Source organism: Budorcas taxicolor, chromosome 17 (assembly GCF_023091745.1).
Source record: "Budorcas taxicolor isolate Tak-1 chromosome 17, Takin1.1, whole genome shotgun sequence".
Classification (NCBI taxonomy): domain Eukaryota; kingdom Metazoa; phylum Chordata; class Mammalia; order Artiodactyla; family Bovidae; genus Budorcas; species Budorcas taxicolor.
Window position 1 is genome coordinate 43,806,280 of NC_068926.1, and position 22,126 is coordinate 43,828,405.

Consider the following 22,126-nt stretch of genomic DNA (forward strand, 5'->3'; position numbering starts at 1 on the left):
TAACAAAACAGAGCCACAAAAGCAGCCTGGACGTCCTTCAACAGAATGGTTAACCAAAGTACAGGACGACCACTCAATGGGATATGACACGGCCTTATCCCATCGTGAAAGAAACCGGTGTCTAATGACATGGAAGGACACACACAGATATCATTTACTGATAAAAAAGAACTGTAAAAGGTAGCTTTTTTGTTTTAAACAAAAATGTACATTATGTTTTTGATTTTGCAATGGACAGCTTAAAGTAGTACCTTTTTAAAAACATTTAGTTGTACTGTGTTTATGATAAAAAGTAATAAAGCTGTTTCCATCTGGGAGGACAGATAGTTTGTCTTCTGGGTTAACTTGTCCAGAAGAGAGGTGCATTATGAGCCTTTCTATGAGGTCAGTTATACTACTGACTGTGGTTTCCAAACTTCTTTTCTAAATCATGCACGGTTCTCTACTATGAGATGAGAGCAGAACACTTTCTCCCACATTTTCCAACAGTTAATCAAACAAGTTATTGATTTTTTCCAAGTCTATTAAATATTGACTTAAGAACCCATTTAGTTGCCTCCTCTAAGAAACAAGTCATTTTGTTTCTTTGTTGTATAATTCCTCTTATTATCCAAATTAAGTCAGCTATTTCATGATGATCGAAGCCATATTTTTACATAAGCATTTTTGTAATTCAGCTATAAAATACTCCATAAATATTTTACAGGTGACGCTAGTGGTAAAAAACCTGCCAACACAGGAGATGTAAGAGACGTGGGTTCCATCCCTGGGTCGGGAAGATCCCGTTGGAGGAGGGCACGGCAACCCACTCCAGTACTCTCGCTTGGAGAATCTCATGGAGAGAGGAGCCTGGCAGGGTACAGTCTATAGGGTTGCAAAGAGTCGGACACGACTGAAATGACTTAGCACAGCACAGCACACAAAGATTTTAAAATGTAGACTGCATTCAAAAAATATTTGTGAAGTAATGCCTTAAGTAAGCAAGCAAATGAATGCACAAGGAATCCTGTTTTAAGCCTTCAAAGTATTTTGGAATTATTTTAAACAGAAATATTTTATTAAAAATTCTGGGGACTTCCCTGGCAGTCCAGTGGTTAAGACTCGGCAAATCTGACCCCTGGTCAGGAAACTAAGATCCCACATTCCCTTCACACAAAAAGCCAAAAAACAAAAAGTAGAAGCAACACTGTAACAAATTCAATAAAGACTTTAAAAAGGGTCCACATTAAAAAACGTTTAAAATATTCTGAAGTGATACAGTATATTTTTACATTTTTCACACCCAGTCTTTAAAAGTGAAATCATTGATTCCATATCACAACAGGACAACTGTTCTTCTTACCCTGGAAGATTTCTTCGCGGAGTTGTCCCACCTCCTCACTCGCACCACGAACTGCATGTTCAGCATGGTCATAATGCCGCTGAACGTCTGGCTGATTTTGGGGGTCAGGATCTCAAAATACTCGTCAAAATGAGGCTTCCCTTGCACGTCTCTCCTGCTCATCAGCCGCCTGATGCCATGGCCGAGCTGCAGGATGCTCATATCTCTGTCCAGCATGAAGTGGAAAGGGAAGGTCTTGCAGAAGAGCGAGGCGGGGATGACCAGCGAGGACACGGGTTTCCCAGGGGGCGGGTGCGGCCGGGCGCTCCTGACGTGGACGGAGTAGAGTTCGCAGGGCTGGTCCACGAACTCACGGCAGTCCTGGTGGAAGCGAGACGGCGTCGAGGAAACCTCCACTTCTGTCTCATACAGTATGCGAGCAGCTGCCTTAATGATGCCAGGGAGAATCAGGGAAGTGATCCTCTTGGGGAAGAAATAGTAAACATATAAGACATTGGGATCTTTATCCAGGCATAGGATGGACGCGTCCTCAAACCTGCCCTTCTTTTCTGCTTCTTGACAGTGGCTGCTCTGTTTCAGGAGGGTGCTGAAGCTATTTAAAAAATCTTTCAGGGTTCCTCCAACCACACCTAGGATGTATTCATCTTCTTCATAACATATTTTAAAAAGCTCCTCACCAAGAGATTCTTTGATGATCTCCACTGGAACTCCTGAAAGCACAGAACACATCTTCTGCCGTATCATATGCATCATCTTGGCAGAGCTATATTTTACCTTATCTGACAATTTAGCTTGCTTTATATCTGCTAATAAGAGTTCCAACCAAAATTAATCATCTTTGTTCAAATTATCTGCATAAATTCATTTCTAAAATTCAAGTAACTCCAAATATAAACCCAAATTGGTTAATTATGAAAGAATGATCAATTGAGTATAAGATATGACATTTTATCACCCTGAAACTTAACTATAAAAGAGCAATTGGAATCACAGGGTTAAGTCTCTTTCAAAAGAAGTTTTCCCACCTTGTTAACATCAGAAACAGTGGCACATGTTGTGAAGGGGTACTAGCTAGCCCCCTTGGAATATAAGCATCAGATATAGAATTAATTTATATCACTAGCGGTAAAATTCAATTTTGTCATTTTTCCTGAGATGATATAAAGTAATATATTATAATAGTAGTAAATTTTTTTTTTTTTGAGCAAAATAGCATTCTTGTTGTTTAATGTTACCTGAATGAAAATGTGTTGGGAATTTATCATTTACTTTCCACAACTTTTCCTTCACTAGTCTCCTTTATTCTTTAAACTCTTTGTAGCACATTCTTCTCATCTATAACTTAGGAGAAAGGTGGATGCCCTGTTCACAGCACTTCTGTGGTGTTTGTGGGCCATGTTAGAATTGTGCCTGACCCAGAGAGAGGGTTCAGTGCAAGTGAGGGTTCAGTGCAAGTCAGCCATCAGCAGCAGCAGCAGAAGCAAATTCTTCAAATCTTCTACTTCAAAAAAAAACCTCACCAGTTGGTCCATGTACTCAAACTTTGAAAAGGACAGTATGACAAAGTCACTCATCTGCTTGATTCTTCCAAACTAAGTATTAATATGTGAGCACTGCTCACACATTTCTCATAATTGCTTCCAACCTTTAAAAAATTACTTATGTTACTATGTTGAGTAGAACTTTTCATGCATAAATAAAGGACACTTAGTTACTAAGTTCAAGACCAAAGCATATGAATGTCTATGAATCAGCCTGCCAGGCAGCTTTACCTGCTTCTCAGCAAATAAACATTGTAAGAAGAGGAAACGTTTGAGGTCAAACAAAGGTATAAGTATGGAAAAGAGTTATTCTTCACATTAACAAAAAACATGGTATTTAACATTTCACATTGGATGTTACCAACAAATAAACATGAATATTTTAAAGAAAATATTAGTTCTCCAGGTAAATATTTTCTAGGAACAGAAAATTTTACTTTACAGGTGAAATAGTTCTATAAGCAAATTACTTTCTAATTTCATATACTTAATTCTATTACCTGCTGCAATTGCTTGGTCTGCAATTATTTTTTCGAAGTCTTCTCTTTCCAAAGATTTCCTGAAATTATTTCAACATCTTAAATTATAAACTGACAAATGAATGCTAAAAGTTCAGATTATAACATACAGAAATGATGACAAAAAATAATTTAAATTACCTTCTCTGTAGAGGCAAATCTTGACTGTCGAGTTTAAAGGAAAGGAGCAGTGACATGTACAAACCAAATCAATGTTGGAAAACCCCCAAATATACATGACCTAGACTATTTCATCACTTTTCATAAAGTATATCTACCTTTGAAACTAACTTCATATAAGCTAATAGTACAGAGGTTTGTACTGGCAGAAAACCCAATGGTACAAAATGGCCAAGGATGATAATAAATCAGGATGGGCTTTTCTGATAAACCAACCAAGAAGAAAAACCTACCTACTGATGGATTTCACTTCGAAGTAAGTCCTTATTTATTTTCTAAAGCAAATTAACAGTATATGCTACTTTTAGGTTTTAGGTTCTATATATTTAACTATCAGGCATCATCACATTAAACTTTCATCCTTCATCTAATATAAAATTTATTCCTTATTCAATTACTGAACTGCTTTAAGTAACACATGTTTATAATATACTTATATATTAATAATAATTAACATAATTTAATATATATGATTAATTATATATGATAACAGCATACATTTTGACTGATAGAAAGTTGTAATTTCAACTGGACAACTTGTTGATTCATGTTTGCTTAATTGGTTTTTTGATGATTTCTGATAGTGATAACTGATTAAAATCAAATTTACAAAACTACTAAAGCATATTAAAAGATAATCCAAGTTATTTTGTGGTTCAGTTTGCTATGAGACAAGCCAAGATCACAAATAGGCATAAGTTGAAAATACTATATCAAACAGATTTCAATAAAGCATGATACATGTAGAGAAATTTCAAAAGAAAAAATTCTTGACAAGGAAAATCACCCCACTGGCTACTTGATCACATAGAGGTATACTGCTTATAACATGGGACAATGGACTGTTCACAATTGGGAAACAAGTATGTCAAGGCTGTATGTTGTCACCCTGCTTATTTAACTTATGTGTAGAGTACAACATGTGAAATGCTGGGCTGGATGAATCACAAGCTGGAATCAAGATTGCTGGGAGAAATATCAACAACCTCCAATATGCAAATGATACCACTCTATGGTGGGAAGTAAAGAGGAACTAAAGAGCCTCTTGATTAGGGTGAAAGAGGAAAGTGAAAAATCTGGCTTAAAACTCAACATTCAAAAAACTAATACCATAACATCTAGTTCCATCACTTCATGGCAAATAGATGGGGAAAAAGTGAAAACAATGGCAAATTTTATTTTCTTGGGCTCCAAAATCACTGCAGACAGTGACTGCAGCCATGAAATTAAAAGATGCTTGCTCCGTGAAAGAAAAGTTATGACAAACCTAGACAACATGCTAAAAAGCAGAGACATCACTTTGCCGACAAAGATCCATATGGTCAAAGCTATGGTTTTTCCAGTAGTCATGTTTGGATATGAGAGTTTCACCATAAAGAAGGCTGAGCACCAAAGAATTGATGCATTCAAACTGTGGTGCTGGAGAAGATTCTTGAGAGTCCCTTGGACTACAAGGAGATCAAACCAGTCAATCCTAAAGGAAATCAACCTTGGATATTCATTGGAAGGACTGATGCTGAAGCTGAAGCTCCAATACTTTGGCCACCTGATGCGAAGAGCCAACTCATTGGAATAAGACTCTGATGCTGGGAAAGATTGAGCGCAGGAGGAGAAGGTGGGCAACAGAGGATGAGATGGTTGGATGGCATCACCGACTCAATGGACATGAGTTTGAGCAAAGTCTGGGAGATAGTGAGAGAGAGGGAAGCCTAGAGTGCTTCAGTTCATGGGGTCACAGAGAGTTGGATGTGACTTAGCAACTGAACAACAACAGTCAGAAATATATTCTTATCTAAATAACTTGGGGATCAGGCTATGATATTACACCTAGTTTGAATTAGATACCCTCAACCCCTTGTAATATACTGTATTAGTCGGTCTTCAGATTTGTTCCTTCTTCTCATTTAAGCAACTTCTTTTTTTTTTTGAAGAATTAACCCAAAGCTGCTCAGAGGACTCTTCTACCAATTCCCAGCAAAGCTTAGCTAAATCAAACATCACACAGTGCCATTCAAAATAAGTTCCCTAACTTTACCTTCAAAAAATTTAAAAATAAGGTATATGTCTGCATGTGCACCAGCAAACGTAAGTGTGTTATACACACAGGCACACATACACCAGCCATGAATTCACACATGATGTGATCAAAAGGTCCTAGGAAAAGATAAAAGCAAAAGCTCAAAACCAACCCAAAAGGGTATCATAATGACTGTATAAAACTCATTCACTTAAAAATGGTGGTGGGTATGCTGTATGACTCAGGGAACTCAAATCAGGGCTTTGTAACAACTTAAAGGGGTGGGATAAGGAGGAAGATGGTTCAGGATGGAGGGGACATAGGTATACCTATGGCTGATACATGTTAATGTTTGGCAGAAACCAACACAATTCTGTAAAGCAGTTATCCTTCAATTTAAAGATAAATAAATTTAAAAATTTAAAAATGGTGGTGGGTGGGGAAGTGAAGTTCCCCTCAGCAGTCAGCACACTGACCTCAGTAGAAATGGCAGCCGACCTGCCAGAAAGATGGGGGAAAAGGCCCAGCATAGCCAAGAACTAAAGAAACAAAGCAGAGAAAAGCCATTTGGCATTATCAGCAGGCAGTCTCATAAGAGAAAAAGTCCCTCTTCTTATTTCAACAGTGGTATAATCATTAGGACAGTTTAACAGTATGATCAACTCTTTAAGAAGTCAAAGAAGAGGTTAAAAGATTTTTCAAAATTTCAAATAAAATCATTTTTTTAAGTTTTGAGTTTTGTTTTTTTGTTTTTTTTTTTTTAAGAGTTCCATATCTGGGAACACATCCTAATTGAATATCAGCATTGAGCTTAGGCACATTTCAGGACACCAAGCCCTGGGAATAAATTCTGAGTCAACTGGCTGCCAAGGCCTCAGGCAGACAGACACAGTAGCACAGCTCCAGGACTTGCTGCCTATCTTATCAGCCGGACTGAGAATTAAGGTCAGAGGCTTCTGGAATGCTGTCCATATCACTCTGCAAACACAGCTTCTGTCAGACACACAGATTCACACTCTCTTTTTGGACCTGTCTCTGACCCCTTCTTGGCTTGCCTGCTGCCTGCAGCCTGGGACCAGTTAGTCAGCGAGTGAAATTAAGCCCAGAAAACGCACAGAGCAGATGATCCCCTCCTGAGCAGCAGACAGATGGATGAATGTATAAAATATTCCCGACAAAGGTACTGGTTTGCAAAAGTTGCAAATTCAATTCTGAAATTTGAACGCAAGTGTTTATTGTAGTATTTACACAGCAAATAATCCTTCAATTTCCGGGAAACCAAAACAAAGCCAAATCAAGTTGTCCACCAGCAGTAAATGTGCCAAGATGTATTTGTAAAATGAACTCTAAAAACCAGGGTTTGTTTGGGTTTTTTCAATTCACCTTATATATGAAACTGCTACAGAAAGCTTTCTTAAAGAAAGTTTCAAAGACAGAGTAAAGAGAAAGTATGAATGGAACAGGTATTTGAATATCAGTATAATCAGTATAACCAAGCTAGTTAGGAAAATACCAAAACACCTCCCTAAGGACTGATCCAGCTGCTGCCCCACTCCTGAGTTACCCACCTCTTGCTCCCACATCCTTCCCTCCTGATGCGGGAGCTAAAAATTTAACCTGTGCAATATTGTAAAGTAATCAATTTTAAAAAACTGTGGCTCAGGCTGGGGCAAAGGGACAGGCAGGCTGCACTGGGACCTAGCCCCAGATTCTTGGCATTGTTCTTCAAGCAGGAGTTTGCTCTGATCTATGCCTTAACTTTGTTAAGTATTTCAGAAATTACACCCTAGCAGAAAAGAATAGGCCTTTTGGGAGTTTACTAAATGGAGAAGCACAGAGTAATAGGGTTAAAATCATGGGCTCTGAAAACCCAGGCTTGAAACTCCATTCTGCCATTTCCTAAACAGCTATAAAATTCTAGACATTTTATAGAAACCTGAGCTTAGTGACATATGAAATGTGAAAAATGAACACACTGCCTTTCAGATTCGTGGCAGCTAAACTGCTTAGCCGAGTTCCTGGCATAGCAAAGTGATTCATATATGCGAGACACCACTAAGCGCTGGTTATTAGTAGCTGTGTCAGTGATAGTAACAGGAGATTCATGCAACTGAAATGCTTCAATTTACCTGTCTTCCTTTATTTTGTGTTTTGCCAATGTTCTCTGAAGGGCAAGGTTCAGACGCTCAAACTGAAAATTGAAAAGAAAAGTTTTAAACACTCCCTTAAATAATCATTTTCTTGAAGATACGTACTTCACAAAAATTTCTTCTGAGTGCTTGTCAGGAAGTAGCAGAAGCATTGCTACTTTAATGACAAGTGTGGTTGAACTACCCCTGGGGAAAAGAGGACTGATTTTCAACAGCTCTCACATTTGGGAAGAAGCCAAGCACTCAGACTGACTTGAATCTGGATGTGGGCTGTGTCCCTGGTGGGTGGCTCCGACAGCCACCAAGCTGGAATCACACAAGTCAGGCACCCCTGAAGTCAGGCACCCCTTCCTCCAGGTCAAGAAATCCCTTGAACGTGCAGCCAGGACATCAGTCTCAACGGGGCTCAAGCCAGGAGACCCTCATTCCTTCCACAGACCCATAGCAGCCCCCTACCCCACGCTGAGATCCTCCACCCTCCCACAATCTCACATTCTGCTCATGTATCATTTGTCTCTTCCTGCTCTAGAAACTCCGAGCATCTGTCTCTTCCCTTTCTTTTATCCCTTAAATCCAATCTGTCACCGAGTTCAGTTGATTACTGATTGAAACAAATCTTGGATTTCCCCAAACTTGTACTCATTTCTTTTCCTTGAACAATCTTCATAAAATACTTACAGTGTACTTCTCTTTTACTGATTTCTGAGTATCTCATGAATCTTCCTAGACTGCAAAATACTTGTATGTAAGCCTGCATAGTTTTAAATATTGGTTGACAATTAATATCTCTTAGCAGCTTGCTCTCCCTAACCAGTTAATAAGTGGAAAATAAACCATTGGTAACTTCTCTACATTCCATAAAAAAAAAAAAAATTCTATGTATCTGCATGTGTATACAGCCGCCTTCTGTAGTTTATCCAGAGGACAGTGGAGAATTCTCTGGCTCTGTCCCAAGTTGTGAAATTCCTTTTTCCTTAAGAACTATTTATATCCCTCTTGGACTTTCCACTGATCAAGTGAGACAGTAAAGTTAAGCAAAATCGACCAAGCTTCTGTTTTAATGAAATTATAAAAAGAACTTTCAGTTTCTAAAGAGCATATATTAATAGAACTTAAATGTGAAATTTCTTGAAAGACAATACAAGTGCTGAAAAGAAATAAAATAGAATTTAAATTTACCCATATAACAATTTTTCTGATGGTTTAGACAAGGAGAGAGAGAAAGAAGGGCTGGAGGGTGCCAGGCCAGCAGGCAGATTCTGAGCAAGGGCCCAGCACCCTGTGGCAAAAGGTGATTGCCTGGCAGGCAGAGAGCAGGTTTAGGAAAGGAAATGCAGCCATGTTCTTTTAAATCAGGGAAGGAAGAAGGAAACGTTAGACTTGAGACCCTAAAGGAGGCAGGAGCGGACAGCCTAGTGTGCTTAAGAAGGCTTCAATATCTCAAGGGAATTTTTTTGTTGTTTTTTTCTTATTCTTATGTATTGCTTTTTATTTCTACAGGTTATATTCTTTTAAGTGGAATCCTTAAAATCTATGGATTTTCAGTAGCTCAATTTTCAGTAGCTCTTTCGAGATCAATTTCATAAAAGTTTGTAGTCATTGGCACTCCCATCAGTTATATATAAGACTGCCAGTATCAGCTTCACCCCATCAAGGGTCTTTGACTTCATAGAGTGACTCTGGAATCACAAACACCAGCAAGTCTTTGTGGATGAAACCCCATGAAACTCTGGGTTACGGGGAGTTTTGTCCTTCTCTAAAACCTAGTCAGACAGAAAGTGCATGCGCGCGTGCTCAGTCGCATCTGACTCTCTGCGACCTGACGGACTGTAGCCGGGCAGGTTCCTCTGTCCATGAGATTTCCCAAGAAAGAATACTGGAGTGGGTTGCCACCTCCTCCTCCAGGGGATCTTCCCCACCCAGGGATAGAAGCTGTGTCTCCCACAACTCTCGCGTTGGCAGGCAGATTTTTTACAACTGAGCCACCTAGAAGAGGCGTCATCAGTGACATGATGGTCACTGCCTACACAGAAGATCTTTATTGTCCTTCAAGCATTTGCATCCTGACATTTTTTTTTCTTTATTTTCTGTCTTCTCCACTAGAATAGAGACTCCAAAAGGGCAGGGAAGATCTGTTTAGTTCACCACCGCATGTCAGGCACCTAGAAAATACCTGGTCACAGGAGGTGCTACCTACATACTGATGGAATGAAGGAAGAAAGGAATGAAGGCACATCATCTCCCCTGCCAGCCATTCCAAGTCCTGAAGGCTTAGTCTGTAACATCCGCATCAGTGAAGCAATACAACTCAGTACAGAGATGTTACCATTGCAGCTTGCTCAAAAACACAATTTATATTATTTCCAAGTTAAAATAATTCAAATTACATTTGCCTATACATGATTTATGGCTCTGACCAGGAACTTGGGATGGGCAACAAGGAAAGAAAATCCATCCATTTCTGCCCCTGAAGACTTTCTCCTTCCTCACCTCGAGTACTGGTGGAAATATCACCATCCTCTCTCCTCTTGACCTTTTGGTTAAACACTAGGACATGTTTTTACCATTCTCAGTCTGTATTCTTCCTGGTCTTTCATTTCCTTCCCACTGCCACCAGGAACTTCTTTTTCTTGTCTTTTCCTCCTAACATATATGCTGTCATTGTAAGAAAGGACAAATGGTCCCTCTCTCATTGCTGGAGTTCCTCGAACAGGTGTCTTCCTGACTTTCTATGCTGAATCAGAACTTAGGACCCACTGTAGAGCTTAGGGCCCTCTACTCAATATTCTGCAATAGCCTATAAGGGGAAAGAATCTGAAAAAAGAATGAATATGAGATGTATAACTGACTCACTTTTCTATACCATCTGAAACTAGCACAACATTGTAAGTCAACTCTACTCCAATAAAACTTTTTTTAAAAAAGAATTTGCTTTTTTTAAGTAAAAAGTTCTGAAGTCCTAGCCAAGCTGTAGCAGCATACGTTAGTGATATTACAGCTTAACAGGCTTTGGTGTCCGTTCTCATCATACACCATTGCTCCTCTGGAAAACTGTTATAAATTCAAAACAAGATAAAACAAAACCCACAAGTTTTTCAGACAAAACATTTATTGGTAAAGGCTGCCGGTGCCTAGAGCTTCCTACCTTGGCGCTAAGGCTTCTCGAACACATCCTGAGCCTACACCCTGAGACGATGCAGATCACAAGAAAGTCAGGAGCAGGACTCAACTTCCCTGAGATCTCACGCCTTATGACACAGAATCAACGACTGCAGGATGGCCCTGGAGGATACCAGTATATTAACGCTTCAGCCACAACTGCCGCTTGATCCAGTATTGCTGGGAACACTCTGAATGGAATTTCATAGGTCTAGTTTATGGATTAGTTGCTATTTCAGATGATTTTTAACTTTTCTGCATTTTTTCTTTTTGCCTAGAGGCTACATTAAGAAAGTTTATTTTTATGTAAGAGCAAAGAAAAGTCATTGAAAGGTTTTAAGTATGGCAGGACCTGGGATGGGATGTTTTCTATAGTTCTTCAGGTTTTTCTAGACCAAGGAAATTTTAGCTCATAAAGATAATGGAATACCACTTCTTTTTTCCTTCTTGCAACCCAATATTCCACGACACATTCAGAGACTTCAGGAGTTCCTTCAGATCCCCTTAATCTCACAAGGTGTTTGATTTGGGATAATATCCTTCATATAAGCGTGTGCTGCTGTGTGTTGTGCTGTTGCTTCAGCCGCGTGTCTGACTCTTTGCGACCCTATGAACTGCAGCCCATCAGGCTCCTCTGTCCATGGGATTCGCCAGGCAAGAACACTGGAGTGGGTTAGCCATGTTCTCCTCCAGGGGATCTTCCCAACCCAGGGATTGAACCCGCATCTCTTATGTCTCCTGCACTGGCAGGTGGGTTCTCTATCACTAGTGCCACCTGAGAAGCCCTCATATAAGCAAATGTGACTCGATTTAGTTCAGAAAATGGTTCTGATTTGCTACAACTGTAGCTAAGATCATGATGCAGTTATTTTAAAAACACTCTGCTTGAGGAGCTTACAGGATTATTGGGGAGAATTTCCATGAAAAATCAGCTAATAATATAATAGAAGAGCAACAGATTATGAATGAGGTGCAGAGACCTTTCCATCTCCCCTAGTTATCTTAAAGCAAGTGATCTAAATTTTATGTGTCTTAATTTCTTCAAACAAATGAAAAGTTTGCACTAGATGAGCTATAAGACCTTTGTAACCTATGATTCCACAACTCTGGAATGCCATCTCCCACTCTAAATCTGCTAAGGATAATGAACTATAATACTTGTCCCACATAAAACATAACTGGAGTTTACATCTAATTATCAAAAACAAGAATGAGGATGCCATCAAATGTTATCTGGAGTCTCTTCTTTGGGGCTACCGATGGGACTGAAACTGAACAGTAGGCTAAGCATTAAATCTGTCCACTTAAAAAAGATGTTTTTTAAAAAGCCCTATTTAATCAAAGACACCTCGATGTTTGAATAGTTGATGAAGTAATCTAGTTTGGTTGCTATTCAGCATGAATGTATCCAGCCCTGGGATGTTCACTAAAATGTGAATGAAAACGGCCTCAGTTGTGAGAAAGAGTCCTGGTTCTTCAGGTCAAGGGCAGCCCTCTTGCCTCCTGGAAGTCCTCAGCCTGGCTTTCTCTACTATTAATTGAGAAGTGTGCTGTACTGTGACAGCACACTCAAAGCTATGAGCCCACAAACAACCAACACAGATTATCCTAAATAAGGGAAAATAAGAATGCATATATTTGATATTCTGAATGTTTTTAAAAGAGATTCCAATATGTGCATGACTTCCATTGTAGGAATTCAGAATTTATCAAACAAAATAATGAAGCCAACAGGGTAATGACAGGACCTGGGGAAAGCATGGCTGCTCTCCAGCTTCCCAGCCTCACCATCTGCTCATCCCCGTGCTCTGCCCTTGGAAATGAGGGTGCCAACCGCTTCCCAGATTGACACCAACCAACTGCCTGGGAAGACTTGCATCCCTCATCCTAGCCAATGCTGGCCGCTGGTGACTGGAGCGGGGAGACAGTAATTAAATATTTCCATCTCAAAGGCCACTAGCCAGTCTACTACTGTGCTTATCTTATATTTGAAATAAGTTCCCTCAACTTCCTGCCAATTCTAATTTATCCACTCTTCAAGCTTCAAGTCTCTTCCTTGCCAGTTGAGCCCATATTGCTGGCAGCAGTAATTGCTATATCCTTCAAAAGCTGTGTGACTTTGCCCAAGTCACTTAGCCTCTCAGGTCCTTCTTGGGAATGAAACAAGGTTACCTCTGAAGTTCCCTCCAGTCCTAAAAGTCAGCAGCCTGTGGTCCTTCAGTGTTTCTCACAAGGCAAAGGGTTGGTGTGGAGTCAATTAAAATTCGTCAATAAATTATGAGAGCCAGAATCTGGTTTTTTCAATGCCCAATCTTCTAGGCTAAGTGAATCTGCATAAAACTGTGAATACTAACAGAAGGAAGAAGACATGCCATGAAGACTTTCAGCGGCTCTTCTCTTAGGCCCATGGGGTGAGGAGCTCTCCACATGCCCTGTCTATTCCAAACATAGTTTACCTAATTAGCTCTATGGCCTGTCCCCAGCGTTCCGTTTTCTCTTTTTCCCCCAGTTTTATTGAGAAATAATTGACATACATCACTGTTTAAGTTTACGCATACAGCATGACACCTTGATTTACATATAGTGTGAAATGATGGCCCCAATAGGCTCAGCTAACATCCATCTTCTCATACAGATGCAGCACAAAGAAAAGAAAGGAAAACAAAAAACTTTCTCTTTGTGATGAGAACCCAGAGGATGTACCTGGTAACTTTCCTACATACCACACAGGATGGCAGGGTCACCATGAGTTACACCCATGGTACTCATTTATCTTATCTTCCAGCATCTCTGGACCACCTTCCTCTAATCCCCTTCCCCACCCTCTGCCTCTGGGGACCATATGTATGATCTCTTTTTCTATGAGTTGTTGTTTTTTAATAATCCACATATGAGACCATACAGTGTTTGTCTTTCCTGAATCCCTTTAAGGGTGATGCTCCAGATTCCAAAACAGCATTAGGCTGTGCACCCCACAGGCCAAGCCATGTCCAAACTGATGACAGGGGTGTCATGAACAGGCCTGTGACCCTGACAAACCCAGCAGAATAAGGAGAGGGGGGGTGGTCTTCCCACCTCAGCAAGTTGGTGAGAACAGATGATGCTCTTAGGAACTAGATGAGGGAAACCCAGCAGAGAATAAGTTATTCTCCAAAGAACTTAGCTTTAAACAAATAGCTAATGAATCCATTAAAAAAAAAAAAAATAGCTTGCCATCCATAAGTAACTAATGGGTCCTGGTGGGTGGTGAGAGCTGTGGATTAGTTCACCTAATGCTTGTGCAGGGTTTCCCTGGTGGCTCAGTGGGTAAAGCATCTGCCTCCAATGTGGGAGACCTGGGTTCGATCCCTGGGTTGGGAAGATCCCCTGGAGAAAGAAATGGCACCCCACTCCAGTACTCTTGCCTGGAAAATCCCATGGACTGAGAAGCCTGGTAGGCTAGAGTCCGTAGGGTCGCAAAGAGTCGGACACGACTGAGCGACTTCACTTCACTTCACTTGACTTCAATGCTTGTGCAAACTCTAGGGACCCAGGACTGTGAGCATGTCTATTTTCAGATAAGGATGCTGAGGGCAAGAGGATGAAACAGCTGCTCAAAGTCATAAAGCTTGTCAGAGTGCAGGATGCTTTGGAAAAGAATGCAAGACTAAACATTTTAAGATTAAACACAATTTAAGAAAATGATTGCTTTTTAAAAATGTTTTTAAACGTTTTCAGAAAATTGTCAAATTGTCTACACCTACTATAGCCTTGAAAGTGAGAAAGCGAATGTTCACATTTTCCTTAGGAAAACACCCTATTACCATTTTCAAAATGTCAGTAAGATCTTGAAAGGGCAGGCACTCACCTCTGGGAAAATCAGTTTGCAAATACTCTCTGCCAAAGTGTGAAGATAGACTCGGCTGCGGCTGGTCTTCCTCCGGGGAAGCCTTCCGGGCGGGTTCTTGTCGGGGACACCTGGACAGACGCTCGGCTGCCCTGGGGTAGCTGCTGGCCCACTCCCTGTGGCTTCCCCCAAGGGCTCTCTGGGGACCTGCCCTGGGGCCAGCAGGGAGAAGGGGCAGTCCCCCGTGATCTGCAGGTCCTTCAGCTTCGCGCAGAACATGGTGATCGCTCCTGGGCTTGGTTCTTCTTACCAGGATGGACACACAGAAGCCACTAGTGGACCAGAGATGCTGGTGACCAGGGAGTCCAGGGGCTGCAGAAGGTCAGAGGAGAAAGAGGAGTGACTCTGTATTCCTATGGAAAGAGAAAAATACAGGTATGAGAAAGTGAAGACCATACAGTCCTATGTCATTTTCAAGTAAAAAAAAGAAAACCTGGTGCAAATGTCCATTATAAAATGGATGGAACGTTTAGTAAAGATCTTATTTTCTATGTGTGCATTCTAGTATACTAGAAAAATACTTGCTTTTAGTATTTTAATATTTTTCAAATGGAATATAATTTTCTCCAAAATGTCTTTAGCACAAACTACTGATTCCCATTTTTATAGCCCATTTGGTCTTATTTGATTCCACAAGGGTGAAATATTGTGGTTTTATGACAGAAGCTGGGTCTCAAACTATGTCATATCACTGCTCATACTACTAAATTCTCATTAGTCTGTATTTTCTAAAAAATCAGAATAGCATGCATAATGTCTCCTAAACATACCCGAAGAAAAGATATTTATAGAATGGTGCCCAAGTATACGTTGTTAGATCTGCAACATTGTCTTTTACATGAAAAAAATTAATTGAAATGATTACTGCCAAAGAGACTTATCTCTATAAATAGTAAAATATTTTTAAAATATCACCAAAATGAAAAACAAATAATATTTTTTAAAAAGACTCCTGATTCCTAAGAATAGGCCATTGGATTTACTGGAGACTTTGAATCCAAATCCAGATGACACTGGAGTAATCCAAGAAGGCCTCTCTTCCTAGGAGTCCCCAAAGTTAGGAGCATGACCCTTCTGGCCACTTTTCCCCTGCACTTTTGTTTTTGTTGATATTGTAATGGAGTCTTCACACAATTCACAACCCATGTCTCATTAGTTAACTTTTCAGTGGAACCATCTGGTTGTAAATTCAGCTTGTCAGCAATACAATGATGTTGATTAACTGGATCCACCAAGTATTTCCATACTTGGAAAATGAAAAAACTCAAAAAAGAGGGAAAAGAACACATGGTCTGGTACAGTGCTAAGAGCCCTGTATTTACATTTAAGCTTCACAGCAACCACTTGAAATAGGTATTCTTATCACCAGTGGGTCAGAGGCTCAACGTTTGTGTCATCTTTGATTTGAAATGCTAAAAGTGCAAGAGCTATGGTTCAAACATAGGTCCATCTGATTCCACAACCAATGGGTTTCAATTAACTCAAATTCATGTATTACCAAATTACACTTGTTTCTAAACAATCAGGCTTAGTTTATACACTGGAATTAATTTATCTTGAAGATATGGTTTATAAGTTTACATTAGAAAGCAAACAAGAACGTAATTATCCTGCTCGCTGGCTGGTGGTACTTGAATCATCCAGGATAAAGGATTATAGTTCAGTCTTTGGAATTGGAGTTCAATTACTTTGTGTCTTTTCTATGCACCTCTGTGCTCTCAGTATGTTCCTAATGTATATAACACCACCTTATAATTTGTCACAGATAAATTACTGATAGGCTTAGAACAATGGACAATTCATTTTCCAAACTGGGACAAACAAGGAAGCTGAATTCACACCTGATAGCCCCTGGGGTGTTGCTGGGTTACCAGGTTTGGGGAAGATGACGGATGCTGACACGCCAGAAGAAACTGCTGGCACTCTCTGTTTCTTCTTATTTTTTAATTTTTATTTTATATTGGAGTACAGTTGATTTACAATGTTGTGTTAGTTTCAGGTGTACAGCAAAATAGTTCAGTTTTACACATACATGTATCTATTCTTTTTCAGATTCTTTTCCCTTAGTGTGTATCTTTTTTTAAATTTTATTTTTTTAATTGAAGCATAGATGCTTTACAGAATTTTGTTGTTTTTCGTCAAATCTCAACATGAATCAGCTATAGGTATACATTTAATCCAAACTCCTAATTTATCCCTCCCCCTTTACCCCTTGGTAACCGTAAGTTTGTTTTCTATGTCTGTGAGTCCGTTTCTGTTTTGTAAATAAGTTCATTTGTGTCATTTTCAAAGATTTCACCTACGTGACTCTGTTTCTTAAAGTCAAACCCCAAATCTGTGTTCATACATAATTTATGAATCTTTAGGAAGTTACAAGGGAGATCCTTTCAGCATTAAGGAGCAGAAACCATATTCTGCCAGCAGAGAAGAGGGCATGGTCTGTCTCAGAGGCTGCTGGGTGCCTAGAGGTGATCTCGTGATAGAGCACCGGTTCCTGGATTCTGAAAGACCTGCGGATCTACAGCTCTCCTCCAAGATCTGTTTAAGATTCAGTTCTACAAGTAGCTGTTTCTTAGTCTTTAATGTTTCTCAACAACACTATTGAGCGTGCATGCTAAGTCCTGTCCGAGTCTTTGTGACCCTATGGACTGTAGCCCGCCAGGCTTCTTTGTCTTTGAGATTCTCCAGCCAAGAATACTGGAGTCGATTGCCATTTCTTACTTGAGGGGATCTTCCTGTCTAGGGATCAAACCCACGTCTCATATGTTTCCTGCATTGGCAGGAGCGCCACCTATTACTATTTATTAACTCCTGTCCTCCGGCATGGTGTAGATCAGGGGTCCAACCTCCCCATAAAGGCAGAGTGGGTCACTTCAGTATGTGGTCAATGCCTCAACTCTGCCACTGCAGCAGATACACAGAGGAGAGAGCATGGACATGGTCCCATGAAAACAGGCTGCGCAGGCCATAGTACTGACTCGTGTTTGCAAAAAGCTAAGCAAATTAGATGAAGCATTTTAATACAAATATAATTTTAACCATGGGGTTAGAGTTACTTCCTCATCACCTCTTCCCACTCCCAAAATAGAGAACCTCTCTGGATTCGGTTTTGCACAACTTGAAAGTAATTAAGAAGAGTCTAGTAGATAATTCTAAATAAATATTTATTAATAAAAATCAAAATACCATTGTTTTATGTGAATTTTTAGGAAGAAAAATTGTATTAATTGAATTTCATAGTTTCAGTTACATAAAAATATAATACAATAACTAGAAAAGAGGGCACTTTAAAAAAGGCCCTAAAAATAGAAGATTATATGTTGGAGCTGATGCGGGTCTGGAATTTCTTCCTAAAATCAGTTATTCTGGTACATATTATAATTTTAGTATTGAACCACAGGATTCCAATATAATGTAGTTTATGAAAATTCTTCCATTATGCTTAATCTTCTATTTAAATTGGATTTCAACCCTTGTTCTCAAACCCAATATTTTATCCTCTTCTCTTTAATCTCATTAGAGCAGGACACAAATGACCAGTCAGACTTCCTGGAAATTCTTTTTTCTCCAAGATGACACAGTGCTCTAATTTCCAGCCAATGTGCCTAACATGTTTGTTTTTTTTTTAATTAAAGTAAAAACAGCAACAGGAAACAAACTGTGCCTACTTCAAGATCAGTTAAGTGTTTAGTCTCATTAAATCACATATGTATCAACAAACTAATTAGCATCCCTCGTCTGTGCAGCTGATGAAATTACACTACGAACAGATGCAGCCAATGCCAATACCTTGGAAACTCGTGTTTGTCAGTCATTTGCCAGGTTGCCAGGAAGATAGACTACGCTCTTCAGGGAAACCAGTGATGATTCTTTCATATAACATCAGCAGCAACTTCAGAAATGGTTGGGTCAGTTCCTGAATGCAGTACAGAGCTGGGTGTAGATGTGGTAGTGACATGGGAGGGAAAAAAAACAAGTGAATTGAAGTGATAAATTTGGTGACAAGGCCTTGGCAGGCAGTGGGAGAGATATTCTCAGAAATTCAAAGAGGTATTTGCCATCCCCCAGGCTGATGATTAAACAGCCTCCAAATCGACTGAATGCTTTCTCGCTTTACTGGTAAGTGATTAATTCCTTTAGAGTGACAATAAAGACCCATCTATTGACCTCATCGGAGAAGGCAATGGCACGTCACTGGCACCTCACTCCAGTACTCTTGCCTGGAAAATCCCATGGACGGACGAGCCTGGTAGGGTGCAGTCCATGGGGTCGCGAAGAGTCGGACACGACTGAGCTAATTCACTTTCACTTTTTACTTGCATGCACTGGAGAAGGAAATGGCAACCCACTCCAGTGTTCTTGCCTGAAGAATCCCAGGGATGGGGGAATCTGGCGGGCTTCCATCTATGGGGTCGCACAGAGTCGGACATGACTGAAGCGACTTAGCAGCAGCAGCAGCAGCAGCAGCAGCAGCAGCAGCACTGACCTCATATCAATAACCAGGATGCAAAAACAGTATATCTATGTATATGCATAACTGTTCACTGGCTGTATGCCTGAAACTAACACAGCATTATAAATCAACTATACTCCAATATAAAAAATTTTAAAGTAACCAGGATGCATTGCTGTGTAGTTAATGAGATACTCCATCATTAATCTCTAAGGAAAGAATTAAGCACAAACCCTTGTTTTCCACATGTGAAAACCCTGGGGAGGGGAGATAGGGAAGCACCTCATACATACTCTCTCACACAGAAAGCCTGTTTTACAATAGCAGGTCACATGCCAGGCTTAGCACCCAGCCATACCGAAATCTGTGATTCAAGAAATATGTATTTTAAGATTAAATTCCAAAATCCACATTTAGAAGAGTAGCTGAAAGAAGAGAGAACTTCAAAACAAACTCCATCCATAGGGATAAAGTGTGCATGCCCCACCCAAATTGTAACAATCATCTTCATAAACAAATGTCAAGAAAGCAGCTTGACATTCAGAACATCAAATGTTTTCATTCCTCCAAAGCTGAAAAATTGTTCAATAAAATTTCAAAAATCAGGCCTTCAAAATGTGTTTCTTTTCACTTGGCAGGAAGCAGTATTTACAGAACAGTCCCCTGGGACAGACCAGGGAAGCTGGACAAAGTAGTAGAAAAACTGTGCCTCCCTGAGTGGAGGGAAAGGGCAAGGGAGAGCTGGCTTCCTTCATGACGCCCCTGCTCCCAGCTCCAATGCCAGCTCTGCTTCTTTTTGCAGTCACAGCCCTGTGCAGCACTCAGCCCGTTTACACAAGATGTATTCTTTCACCGACCAGGCTCTGGCTTTGCTTTCACTGTGTCACCCAAACCTCCTTGCTAAATTCAGCCATGAGCTCCTGAAAGTTAAAGCTCCAAACACACCTGACCTTCCCCTGGCATTTTGCTTTTCGTAAGCTCCATTCCCACAGATTCTCTGATGCACTGGCTTGCATCTTGCTTTCTGCTTCATCCCTTCATTTGCTCACATTCCAGTCTACTCAACAAGCATTTATGAGTGGCCTGCTATATGTGGGACATTCTTCCAGGTGCAAGGGCAGAGCCATGGGCAAAAGTCATCATAGTCAGGTGGAGCTTACAATCTAACAGGAAGACTAGACTATTTTTAATTTTTTACTCCTAATTTATCCCCCCTCCCATCCTTTCTCCCCTTTGGCAGTGATAAGTCTGTTCTCTATGTCTGTGAGTCTGTTTCTGCTTTGTAAATAAGTTCATGTGTATTATATTGTAGATTCCACATATAAGTGATATCATATGGTATTTGTCTTTCTCTGACTTACTTCACTTAGTATCATAATATCTAGGTCCATCCATGTTGCTGCAAATGAAATTATCTCATTCCTTTTTATGGCCAAGTAATATGCCATTGTATAAAAGCACATTTCCTTTATCCATTCTTTGGTTGATGGACATTTAGGTTGTTTCCATGTCCTGGCTATTGTAAAGAGTGCTGCTGTGAACACTGGGAGGCATGATCTTTTTGAATTATGGTTTTCCCCAGATATATGCCCAGAAGTGGGGTTACTAGATCATATGGTACTTCTATTTTTAGTTTTTAAAGGAAGCATCTCTCCACTGTTCATAGTGGCTGTCCATAGTGGCTGTCCCAGTTGAAATTCCTAGCAACAGTGTAAGAGGATTCCTTTAGGAAAACTACTTCTGACACGCAGCTCCAAGTGTGACGTGTGCTATCAAAGGGGGTGCACACTGCACTCCAAGAGTGACACCAGGGATCCCAATCCAGCCCCAGGAGGAAGAGACAACCAAGCTGAATGGTGACCATGAGCTGAGAGAAGCCAGCCCCAGAGAAAACAGTAAGTATGCTTGGAGGCGAGGACAGACCAGGGCACATCCCAGGAAATGAACGGGCCCAGCCTGGCTAGGGCATGCGGCCAGCAAGAACCTGGGGAGGGTGATGCAGATGAGCCAGCGGAGGTCAGGACGTACAGATCGGGGGGCATGTAAACCATGCTACCTAAGCCACCACTCTCTTCTAAAGGCTGGGTGACTAAGAAGTGAGAATACCATTGTATTTTCAAGAGATTATCTGAAATGCAGGATGAGGGACAGGTCGGAGTTGGACAGGCGGCTGATCTGGGTTGGGTCAGACAGTGGCCCTGCGGATAAAAAGCAGATCAATCCCAAAGCATCTCCGAGAGAGAACCCACAGGCTTCGTCTCCTAGTGGAACGTGAGGCTGAAGGAAAGGGAGCCCACAGGCTCCCGACTCACCTTATCAATAAACCATAGCCCAGGGGAGGCCAGGATCCAGAAGAGCACCCTTTAAATTTGTCCACAGCTCACTTTCCAAGACCAGGTTATTCAGTCATAACCAAGCCCAGATGTGGGGTTTGCAATATTACATGACCATTCATGGGAACTGGGCTGCTCCAATTCTCCTCTGAAGCCTTCTTTAAGGCAGCAGCTCCTCCTTATTCCAAAGCCCAGACATGGGCAAGCCGACAGCAGTTCAGATTCCAGGCCGGCTACTGATCTCCACAGTGCAAGGCAGTTTCAGCTCTCTGTACAAGCGGAAGATGCTTAATTTAAATTTTTGTTACTAAGAGCCCATGCTGGTCACCCTCCACAGAACAAGGAAGTTACCTCTAAAGGTCATGGCAACCTCAGTCCTGGGGACCCAAAACACAAGGAACTCTCCTTTTCCTGAAAATAACTGCCTTGCTAAAGCTACAGCACCGGACACAAATGCTTAACATACTACGTTAATTCTTTCTTAAAAAATAAGGTGGGCGTGATCCATACCTTTCTTAGATTCAGCAGGCAATTCAGTGACAACTTT

At 40.6% G+C, this 22,126-nt stretch overlaps 1 protein-coding gene across 1 annotated transcript in view; it reads right to left on the reverse strand.

Annotated features, from left to right (window-relative positions):
• Window positions 1-18,663, reverse strand: part of GUCY1A1 (guanylate cyclase 1 soluble subunit alpha 1) — a 34,930-nt gene extending 16,267 nt beyond the window's left edge. Inside the window, exons 1-5 of the mRNA XM_052654879.1 lie at window positions 18,583-18,663; window positions 14,755-15,146; window positions 7,728-7,789; window positions 3,384-3,442; window positions 1,343-2,052 (exon numbers count right to left, since the gene is read on the reverse strand). Of these exons, the coding sequence (XP_052510839.1) occupies window positions 1,343-2,052; window positions 3,384-3,442; window positions 7,728-7,789; window positions 14,755-15,012 (1,089 nt within the window). The 5' untranslated portion in view covers window positions 15,013-15,146; window positions 18,583-18,663. The remainder of the gene's footprint in view (window positions 1-1,342; window positions 2,053-3,383; window positions 3,443-7,727; window positions 7,790-14,754; window positions 15,147-18,582) is intronic.
• Window positions 18,664-22,126: the final 3,463 nt, after the last annotated feature.